Below are 11,600 nucleotides of genomic sequence, written 5' to 3'. Positions count from 1 at the left end.
TCTCTCTCTCCCTCCGCCCTCTCTCTCTCTCTCTCTCCCCTCCTTGGCTTTTCCCCGTGAAATGGTGAAATAACTCAGCCTGTGGGTGTCACTGTGCACTCACGGGATTGAATGAGGATGTGACACGTGGCATGAACAGTGCACACGTTTCACACATTTAAAATAATAATAAATTAATACGGTGTTAACAAAACTTCGCAGATCCATACTTTTTAACCGTACGTCCAAATTAGGCGTGTCGCTAGTCTATGAACTCGTATCGACGAGTACTTCACAACCAAGCATGAGTCAAAGCTCAACTTTGCATGAATAAAAAGTCAACTCCAGCACCCCTTGGACAATTTGGACCTCAACTTGTTTTGCTCATAACTTTCAAACCGTAGCTCCATTTTCAACGTGCTACTAGTCTACAAACTCGTGCCAACGTGTACTTCGTAACGGTACCTCAGTCAACCTAGAATTCCATCCAAGTCAAAAAGTCAACTTTTGACCCCTTCGGTCAACGGTCAACGGTCAATCTCGATCAAAGTTAGAAAATTTTTGTTGTACTTTGGGACGGGATGTTACACATTAGGAGACTTGTGGGGGCCAAAAAATTGATAAAATATGATTACCACAGGGATTTCGGTAATTACCGATGAAACTTTCGGTAATGTTTCCAGCAAGTATAAATTGATTACCATATGTTTCATCGGTAATTACCGAATGTCCTATGGTAATCAATTTTTTGTTACAATTTGATAACTTTTTTAGAACTTTTGAGGTTTTTTCTCCTTAGGATCATTGAAGAATATATATTTTGAATGTTTTTGCATTTAACACACATTAGGGGACTTGTGGGGGCCAAAAAATTGGTAAAATGTGATAACCATACGGGTTTCGATAATTACTGATGAAACCTATGGTAATTTTTTCAACAACTACAAATTGATTACCGTAGGTTTCATCGGTAATTACCGAAAGCCCTACGATAATCCAAAACCAAAGGACATTGCTCACCATTAAAACAGCAATTGAAGATCTACCAAAACCATCAAGTGGACCAAAATTGAAATCTAGAACCAAAGGACTAATTAGGAAGCAAAACACATTCCTAACTATAGCTCCCAAAGGCCCAAAGAGAACATTCAATTGCTTCTCCAACCTCCTTGATGCAGTTTTTTAAAAGAAACCTTGGCGAGCAACGTCAAAAATATAAAAATACCCACAAATCCTAGTAGAATCATAACAAAATCGCCATTTGCTAAAGACCTAGATTCTTCAGATCCACCATTCAAGTATTTCTGAAGCAACAAAGAAGAAATAACCATAAGCGATAAGGTAAAAATATTATGATACTCGTAAAAATAAAGGCGAGATTGAAGATGGCCATCGTTGAGCATTAGCCTAAAGATCTGAGCATTGCTTTCATCGAACTCAAACTTGTTGTCTTTGGATTTGGTCCTCTTTCTAATCTCAGCATTGGTTTTGGATGAAAATCCAAAAGCTGAATCGAAGGAGCCACAAAAGGTTTTCTTGTATTAGATCTAAAATAAAGAACATCTAGGTCTTTTTAAATTTTTTTAAAGGTGTAATGGATATTAAAAAATAAAACAAAAAAGTTCACCAATGCAAGGGTATATATGGTCATGGCCTTTCCAAAGAGGGCATTGGGCAAATTCCTTTTTATTTTTTGGTCTAACCCATTTCTTAGCCTGACCCAACTAGCTAAAAAATTTGTTATGCTCGTATATTGGTAGGAGTTGGCCCAATTAGAAATCAAATAGACCGAACACTTATAAGCCCGACCCAGCTAGCAATAAAACGTGCTACTTAATCTTTTAACAAATACAAAAATTAATGTCAATAATGTATGGATATGTTGTGGATATCTTACATGGATTTATGTCACCGATTAAACAAGTGGACTTAATATCATAAATGGACAGATTAAACAAAGTGGACTTGTTAATATAGATGGACAGTTCTAATAGTGTTTCTGATTTTTTTTATTTTTTTTAAATTACCAGATATTTTAATACTGTCAGAAAGTTAATTAAGAAAGTGAATATTTTATGCCATAAAAATATTTTGTTTCTTTAAATAATATCATCGTTACAGTATATATAAACGAACTTGTATGGAATTTTATTATCATACATTTCATTAGCTTAAATAAAATTAAAAAAATCCGTGTGCTAGCCATGGGTTTTTCTTCGAATTCAATGATTTTGGTGCTTCTATTGTCATTTTGCGGGTCCTGTTTTGGTGCTTTTTATAAGGTGGGTGACTCTCAAGGCTGGACTAGCAAAGGCAGCGTTGATTATAAGACCTGGGCTTCCACTAAGCAATTTCAAGTCGGGGACGTTCTTAGTAAGTTTTTCATCGTTGTTACCATGCATCTATGTTTTTGCTTTATGTGCGTTTTATATTCTGTTTGTATTTTGTTAGAAAATGAAAGATGTGTCTAACGTCTTTCTTTTATCTTCTCAAATGGTTTATACTGACTTTCTTTTGAAAAATACTGGTTTTTATTTATGTGTGTACAATGGGCATTTCAAAATTATTTGTTTGCAAAAATTTCCGAATCCTTTAATTTAATAAAAGAAGTAATAGAAAAAAAATAAGATATACCTTAAACATGATTTAAATATACAATTTCTTGATTTCCTATAAAATAGATATACAATCGTTCTTCGTGAATATTAGTTTGGGAAAAATTGAAGATATTGATTGCTTGATAATAATCCAAAATTATTTGTTCGTAAAAATTTCCGAAACCTTTAATTTAATAAGGGAAGTAATAGAAAAAAAAAAAAAAAGATATGCATTAAACATGATTTAAATATACAATTCCTCGATTTCCTATAAAATAGATATATATGTCCACTGATCAAAGTAAAAAATAAAAAATAAAAACAAAAAAAATGGGACAGTATCAATATTTTCCCGATCCATATATAATTAAATATAGCCATTTGAAGAGATTGCCTTACATGTAGAGATTGCCTCATTTGTTTTAGAGATTCTAAGTAGATATATATATATATATATATGGAAATTTTCCGTATGAGAACTGCAGTACTAGTGACGATTTTTTATAGTATTAATGATGGTTTTTTAAAAAATCATCATCAATATTATAAAAAACCGTCACCAATACTGTGATACGCATAAAAATCGTCCGCACTATAGACGAACTGTATATATATATACCTATCACATATTCATTTTATGCCTTACATTCACACATAATTTTCCACACACGTTTTAAAGATTCTAAGTAGACCTATGTTACATTTGCATATATTCATTTTAAAATTGTTAGTTATGTTTTTGCCACGTAATTAATTAATTTCTGACGTGGAAATCAGATTTTGAGTACGATCCCCAAGTGAACAATGTGGTTCGAGTAACACATAAAGATTACAAGTCATGCAACACATCAAATTCAACCTTCATCAGCCAAACAGGAAACGATGCCATAGTTATCAAAAACCCTGGTCACCTATACTTCGTCTGCAGCGTCCCTGGCCACTGCCAAGCTGGACAAAAGGTCGATATCAGAGTCCCACCCAAGTCTGATATTCGATCTCCATCACCAACCCCAACTTCATCAAAAACATCTCCCACTGCATCTCCACCGTCCAGTGCCCCATCCTCCCCTACCCCATCCATCAAGGGTGGTGCTCCGCCTCCAAAATCCACTATTTCATCACCACCGTCCATTGCCCCAACCTCACCTACCCCATCCATCCAGGGTGGTGCTCCACCTCCAAAATCCACTATTTCATCACCACCATCTCCTACTGCATATCCACCGTCCATTGCCCCAACCGCCCCTACCCCATCCATCAACGGTGCTCCAGATGATCCAGAATTCACTGTTTCATCATCACCTGCTCCTACCCCATCTGATAAGAAAAAGAGCGCTGCTCCATCCATTCTTTCTTCCAAGGTGGATTTGCACCTTTTCATGGCCGTTCTGGTTGTTGCAGCAATTTTAGCTTAATTTCCCTTCATTCTATGTTGTTGTTTATTAACATTTTGGTTTGGTTTTGATTCTTAGTAATTAGAGGACAAAATATTTGATTATAGCGAGTTTTAGTTTTAACCAATAAGGCCTACATAAAATGATTCCTATTCAATTGGAATGATCGTGGCTGTTTAATGAACAAATTTATTATTATTATTCTTACTATTATTTCTTCTCAGTGTTTTTTGCTGAAGGTTGTTCATTTATAACATGGATTTATTTTTAAATTAAATACGAGAATTTCCATGATAAATATATATATATACAAGAATTTATAATGGGCTTGCTTAAGTTTGGGCCCAGCTTCATACAAAACCCAATTTTAACCCATCAGGCTGACCCAAGTTTGAAAGAAACCTGAGAGTTTTCCATTCCCGGATGATTTGGAGAAATGAGCATGATGGAAAATCTCACAGCTAGCTACCTTCAGATTTTGACATGAATGCTATCACCAGACTTTCTTTCATATCATTTATACGACAATCAAGGAGTTGAGCTGGGCCTTTATTATAGAACATTTGTTGTAGTTATATCATATCATGTATACCTTGTGATGCGACAGAGTGTTTTTAGTTGGTATTGAGCTGAATGCCAATTTTCCAAGGAAAAGAGGGTTATAAATCCTAGTTCGTTCCCATAATTATTCACAACACGCTTCTATAACTATGTTTTTGTTTCCATAATTAATCACATAAGCATAATCACTAATCTGTGTGTATAATATTGTATTGCACTCAAAAACATAAAGAGAAATAAGGGATCTGCAAACCCAAAAAAAAAAAAAATAGAGATCATGAGATTTTCTAATTGTCCGTCATATCTGATTTAAGATACACCCTTTGGCAGCTGTAAGATTTTGTACTTGTCCTTTTCTCTGTCTCTCTCGTTTTTCTTATTCTTTTGGGTAAAAAATAAAAAAAAAATAAAAAGAAAGAAAACTTTGTTTTTTCCATTCACAACAGGAAGACTTGTATAACCACAAAGGAATTACTAGGTGGAAGCAGTTAATAAGAGAATCCAATCCAAGGATTTAAACTGAAACAGAAGTTCATAGTATCTAGTATTGAATATGATCGATGGAGAGGCACATAGTATTCTTCTTGAATAATAAGTGGCTTGTCGTCGAATTAAAAGAAAAACCAAAAAATGTTTATCATCTAGAAATTGGTTTGTCCATCCTGATTAAGAGGTACGTATTTTCAAGGCCAGTAAGTAATAATGGAGTATCTTCCATGACATTGATATATGATACATGTAGCCCATCCCCCTCCCTAGCTTTAAATTTGACATCATACCCTGTTGTCATTTTTATTCGATGTATTATTATTTTATAATTTTTGCAAGTGGGTTTTCATTTCTTAGCTCCCCAATTTTAATCTAGCCCCCCAAATTCAGATCTTGTTTCCATCAACCACTTACGTTGAACCCCGTTTTATCTTTGTTATACAAAATCACTCAGAAGTTTGGCAGTGTCGGATTTTGCCATCCAAACAAAACCTTAGCATTGAACTTCCATGTTGCACATCAAGCGTTTGAATAAAGGTAAAAACAAGAATCCAGATGCCATTTTTGAGATCAGTAGCCTTATTATGAAGATGAAAGCTGCCGTTCTGCACTTTTTTTTTTCTTTTTTTTTCTTTTAACGCGCAAAGTTCTTCTAAACATTAATTGACAAAGATGTATAACCAAAATGCTTATTGTGTCCTACACATTCTGACTTGGCCCTCTTTACCAAAATAAGTTCCCTTTACAAGGCCCAAATCAACTTCAACCCCTTTTTCCCTTGTCCTGGAGTGGGAAATTACAATCCCCATATTCATCCCCTTATCCAAATTTTACGATTTCCAATTTTTGGGGTTGAAATTCTGATTATTATTTTAGGGGGAAAGAAGTGGGGAAATAGGCCTATGCCTTAAATACTTCCTTCCTAGGTGTTTCAAGTTTCACGTTTACTTAATTTCCAGTCACCTTCCTCACTGTTACCGAACGGAAAACAAGATGATTTAATTAATAACAATAATAATATTATTATTATCATTATCAGTATTAGTGAGTAGACCAACAGATTGACGGTGAATAAATGAGCGCCAGCCGAGCCGGCTAAGAAGCCGAGATTAACGCTTCCCGTTACCCGAAAACTACACGCGCAGTTGCACGTGCAAGGACAGTCTAAGGATGAAAAAATAATAATTAAAAAAAAAAAAAAAAAACCCAAAGTTAAAAAATAAAAAAAAGGGGACAAGAGAAGGAAGGGGCAGGGGAAGTATATATATAACTATAGCTACATCCGTAGGGAGCACACCATTTCACTCGCTCTGTAGTTTTTTTTAGTTTCAACTACTCAGAGAGCACTCGGAGATATACAGTGGAAAACAGAAAAGCGAGTGTATTTTAGAGAGAGAAAGTGGGTGGTTTTTTTAGAGTGAGAGAAAGGGAGCCTAGTTAGCATTTCCGTTCATTAACGCTTCTCAGCAACAAAGCGTGAATAATTCTTTGCTTTTTTTCCGTTTCCATCTTACACACACTTCTGTCGCTCTTATTAACATTCACTTATGCTTTCAGAATTTCTATTCACGTTTCTTCTTAATAACTCTTTCTGAAACAATCTCTGTATACTTATTATACACAACTAGAAGGAGAAGGGAGAGAAAGAGAGAGTGATATGGAGCTGAGTAAGGTCACTCTGGAGATCTTCACCAAACTGGAGCAGAAATGGCTCTCTCACTGTGAAACGACCAAGAAGACTCGGATTCTAAGCATTGACGGCGGAGGAACCACCTGCATTGTCGCTGGCGCCGCACTGGTACACCTCGAAGACCAGATCCGCCTCAAGACCGGCGATCCCCTTGCCCAAATAGCCGATTTCTTTGACCTCATTACGGGGACCGGCGTTGGAGCTATCCTCGCTGCCATGCTGGCCGCCGCCGACGCCTCCGGCCGTCCTCTATTCACCGCCAGAGACGCTGTCAGCGCTCTCACGGAGAAACAGTCGGAATTTTTCAAGGTCAAGTTCGCCGGAGTTCTCCACCGGTGTCGGAGATACTCCGACAAGAGTATGGAAAAGGTTCTTAAGGAGCTGTTCACGAGAGAGGATGGGAAGGTATTGACGCTTAAAGACACGTGTAAGCCTCTCCTGGTCCCCTGCTTCGACCTGCGAAGCTCGGCACCGTTCGTGTTCTCCCGAGCCGACGCATCCGAGTCGCAGAGTTTCGACTTCGACCTGTGGAAAGTCTGCCGAGCCACCTCAGCAACGCCGAGCCTCTTCAAGCCGTTTAGCCTAAGCTCCGTGAACGGAAAGACCACGTGCTGCGCCGTGGACGGTGGCCTGGTGATGAACAACCCGACGGCTGCGGCGGTAACGCATGTACTGCACAACAAGCGGGACTTTCCGTCAGTTAACGGCGTTGAGGATCTGTTAGTCCTTTCACTGGGTAACGGTCCACTTATCAGTGGAAGGAAAGTCCGTCATGACGGCCGGAGCTCCACGTCTTCAATTGTTGATATTGTACTTGATGGAGTTTCCGAGACCATTGACCAGATGTTGGGGAACGCCTTCTGTTGGAACCGTACGGACTACGTCAGGATTCAGGTAGACTTACTAAACTATTTGGCTTTGCTTCAATCAAGGCAGGTGTCTGTTTGTTTGCATAGAAAATGTGAGAAAGTAGGGTTAGTAAATTGTTCTTTTTTTTTCCCCCCCCAATTTTTACTACGAGTCAGTTTTTGACGGAGTGAATAACGGAAGTTTCGTAATGTACAGGCGAACGGACTGGGGGGCGATGGAGTGGTGGGGCCGAGAAAGAAGGAAGATGAGGTGGTGGGTGTGCTGAAAGAGAGAGGTGTGGAGTCGTTACCGTTTGGCGGGAAACGGTTGCTGACGGAGACTAACGGCCAGTTAATCGAAGGCTTTGCACAACGCCTCGTGGCTTCGGGAAAGACCAGTCTGCCATCCAGTCCCTGCAAGGAATCTGCCGTTAGCCCACTCGCTGACGGGCGTTAGCTTTTTCACTTCTTTTTTATTATTTTTCTTTGTTATATAAATATATTTTTTTTTTTAACCTTTGTAACCAACCTCAGGTTCGCTTTTAACCGTCTCTGTTTCCGAGTTAAAATAGCTTCTTAATAATAACTTGTTCAGCTCTTTTTTCTCTTTTTCTTTCGATCACGTGTAATTGAATTAATTAACTAACAAAAATCGAGGCTGTATTTTTAATTATTTTTTGATAAAGGGTGAACTGTAGACTTAACCGTCTTTCAATTCTTGAAAACTTCACATTTTGTCTAACGTTGTTCATAACAACAAACAATTAACAAAATGGTCCTCCAACCCTCTATGCGTATAGCAGAAAACAATATATGAAAATATTGCATTCAAAGACATGCTTATATGGCAAACATTTATATGTTAATAGGAATACATATCCTATATTTGACACACAACATATGTCTTTCTATTTCCAAAGTTAAAAATAAATTTGTACATTTAATTTACGAAGCTTTTATTGCACTACTCTATGGAATCTGTAAAGAATGAGCTGTGAATTCGCACCTAGAAAATTTAATATTCTAAATAGTAAAAAGTAATAACTTGTTATCCGCTCTGTAGAATATGATAACAATTAAAGTATATATGTGTAAGATATTTTGTAAATTGAGGGTAACAATCACATTGCAGAGGTAATTACCCAAAAAAAAAAAAATCACATCGCTGAGGTAAAATAAAAAATGGGCCCCCAATATCCTCCACATTTTGCATGAAATACACATGGTATGCACAGAACTGAGAACCCGAATGAAAGTAGAAACTGCATAATATATATGGGGCAACCCCTGCAATCTCTTTTTCCAAATTTTATAGCAGCGGACGAACACAGCAGTGTCCCCGCCCTGGACCAAAGAAAAAGAATCATATCCTGTTATTAGGTGTGAAAAATATTTTATAATGTAACAAACCTCTTTTCAAAAAAAAAAAAAAAAAAAAAACCATTTTTCCTTTCAATTAATTCTTTTACGGCTTTTTTTTATAAAAAATTATCAATATATATCAAAAAAATCAAAATACAAAAAAAAAAAACCCTTATTTTTTTGGTTTTCATTTATAGTATGCTCCTCAGAAATTTTCTTCCTCTACTTTTGTTAGGTAAGTTTGGTGGATAAAAGGAGTGCAATATATATAGTACATCGTCCCTCCAGTGTTTGGCTTTGGACAAGAGGCACAGAACCACTACTTTGCTGATACGGAACCAGCATTAAATGGTCAGTAATTTCTTGTTTTGGTGTCAGCTTCTTTTTCTCTGTGTATATATAAATATATATTATTTATTTATTTATTTATTGGAGACGTGGGTGAAATATGTAAAAGGGTTTAAATATAAATATGGTTAGGTAGAATATACTTCTCCAAGACATAATGTTTTATTAATTAATGATAATGACATGAAGTAAGACGAGATTTAGAGATTTAACAGATGGGTACTGTCAAACAATGCTAGATCAGCCAACCTGGATGATGTGGACTCTCTTACCAGGCCTCCTTTAAGTAGGAAAATATTTAATATAATATATATATATATGAATATAGCATCTATGTAGTTTGGGGCTTTCATGGTAACTGGGTAGAGAAATGAGGTTTGGGGACCTCTCAGCTCAGTTTGTTTAGAGTGGAAAATAAATCACTTATTAAATAAAACATAGCGAAGGGACAGGATGAGAGGGGACCTCTACTACACTTACCAATCTCGTTGAGTTTAGTTCATTTTAAGAATACATCAAGTACTTTCCGGTTTCCGTTTGGCTTTCTCTACATCATTCATCAGTCTTCACTATATATTAATTGTTACTCATGTTGTCACTGATACCACTTTTAGATTAATGTCCGAATTTTTAAAAAGTAATAAGTCAGATAAAATAAAATATTTTAGTCCTTATTTGGTTTTTCTTACTGTTTTATTATATTAATTTCTGTTTTGTTTTGAGAATCGGAAGATATTTTTCAAGCATTCAGCCAAACAAACTCTTAGATTTTATGAGCTTTAATTTATATTGCCAATTATTAAAGTGGAAAATTTTGGAGTAAAGGAGTAGTGAATATGGAAAAGGTTGCATATAATTTAAAGTTTAAAGTTGTCAAACAACTGTTGCTTATTTTTTCCCCTTCTTGTTTGGTATTTATTTACGTGTGTCGACAAAGTACTTATGGCCTTCATTGATTCTATCAAATGAAAAAATATACACATACATATTACAAAAAATTTCTAATGAGAAAATCTCTTACTTTACTAAATTATAAATTTTCATACGATAAATTCTAAAAATTGTCATATCCCTTTTTTTTTTTTTCCTCTTCTTTTTTGGTATTTATTTATGTGTTTCAAGTTTCAACAAAGTATTTATGGCCTTTATTCTTTCTAACAAATGAAAAAATATATATATATACATATTACAAAAATAATTTAGCCAGAGATCCCTTTATTAATTCAAAAATTCTTATGTGATAAGTTCTATCTCATTTTAAAATTTTAAATTTAAATTTAAATAAAAATTAATAATACAATTAAATAAAATTAATCTATAAAGCATTTGCGACATGAGCGTTTTAAATTTAATTAAATAAGGAATCCCTGCCTAAGAGACGAACTAAATATTTATGTTCCAAAATCGAGGAAAAATAGTAATAATTGGATTGGAAATGACTTGCAATATTTGATATAAATTTAACAGTTCTCCAGTCAAAATCTATTAAATATATTCGTACACCCTTAATTTTGCCCATTTATATTTTGTATAATTATGGATTATGATCTCGCTATTCCATTATACAACAAAATAATTATCATTCAAAATATTTGTTGTTTAATTTAAATCTATCAATTCTCGATAGTTTTGATCTTCGTTTTTTCATTTCTGTAGGAATCTTGGTAATTTACGATGCCATAGTCTTCTTTTGTAATTAAACAAATTCATAGTCCTTGGACCACCAAAAAAAAAAAGGGGAAAAAGTGATTGATACTTAGATTAAGAGTAAAGAATTTTTGACATTTGGTTAAAAAGAGTTTTAATCTTTGCTTTCAAACTTGTTATCTCTTCTGCAGCTGCTTGATCACAAAGAAAGAGTAGAAAACGAGAGTATAAACGGCGGCTTCAAATTGGCTCCTTTGAGTGGCTCTCCGGTATATACTCGCAACATGTTAATATGCTGCGGCGGAGGACGTGCTATTTTTCTGAAACCACCTGAAGCCGACAAGATTGGGAAGTGGGTCAAACCTGAGGCTGATTCCTGGCCTTTGGTCCCACCCTTAATTAAATATAAATCCCTTTTGTTTTGTTGTTTAACTTTTTTTTTCCCATATGGATTAGTTTAGTTTTGGGGACGGGAACAACTTAAAATTTTAATGTACATGGCTCGAAGCTTAGCTACATAGTGCTAGAACCACAGATTATCAGATTCGTTTCAATTTGTCCATATATAACATATCCCTCTTAGACTATCATATATGTGTAGACATAATGTACTTTGCAAGTCAGGACAAATGCTAGGCCGTGCTACCCCATCATTTTGATAAATATAATCAATTTGGCACCATCT

The 11,600-nt window shown here is 35.5% G+C and overlaps 2 protein-coding genes across 2 annotated transcripts; both read left to right on the top strand.

Annotated features, from left to right (window-relative positions):
* Positions 1-2,183: 2,183 nt before the first annotated feature.
* Positions 2,184-4,219, top strand: LOC132805406 (blue copper protein-like). The gene is made up of 2 exons (XM_060820328.1): positions 2,184-2,352; positions 3,354-4,219. The coding sequence occupies exons 1-2, from the start codon at positions 2,184-2,186 to the stop codon at positions 3,989-3,991; spliced, it is 807 nt and encodes a 268-aa protein (XP_060676311.1). The 3' UTR covers positions 3,992-4,219.
* Positions 4,220-6,299: 2,080 nt separating this feature from the next.
* On the top strand, positions 6,300-8,174 carry LOC107426414 (probable inactive patatin-like protein 9). Its single transcript, XM_016036603.4, has 2 exons — positions 6,300-7,604; positions 7,776-8,174. The coding sequence occupies exons 1-2, from the start codon at positions 6,678-6,680 to the stop codon at positions 8,013-8,015; spliced, it is 1,167 nt and encodes a 388-aa protein (XP_015892089.2). The 5' UTR covers positions 6,300-6,677; the 3' UTR covers positions 8,016-8,174.
* Positions 8,175-11,600: the final 3,426 nt, after the last annotated feature.

Source organism: Ziziphus jujuba, chromosome 9 (assembly GCF_031755915.1).
Source record: "Ziziphus jujuba cultivar Dongzao chromosome 9, ASM3175591v1".
Lineage (NCBI taxonomy): Eukaryota > Viridiplantae > Streptophyta > Magnoliopsida > Rosales > Rhamnaceae > Ziziphus > Ziziphus jujuba.
Note: the sequence above shows the minus strand (reverse complement) of the source record. Positions and strands in the feature narration are given on the sequence as shown.

Coding starts and splice junctions, on each gene's coding strand:
- LOC107426414 (XM_016036603.4), top strand. CDS start 6,678: ATGGAGCTGAGTAAGGTCACTCTGGAGATCTTCACCAAACTGGAGCAG. Junction 7,605..7,775: donor CGGACTACGTCAGGATTCAG/GTAGACTTACTA, acceptor CGTAATGTACAG/GCGAACGGACTGGGGGGCGA.
- LOC132805406 (XM_060820328.1), top strand. CDS start 2,184: ATGGGTTTTTCTTCGAATTCAATGATTTTGGTGCTTCTATTGTCATTT. Junction 2,353..3,353: donor TCAAGTCGGGGACGTTCTTA/GTAAGTTTTTCA, acceptor CGTGGAAATCAG/ATTTTGAGTACGATCCCCAA.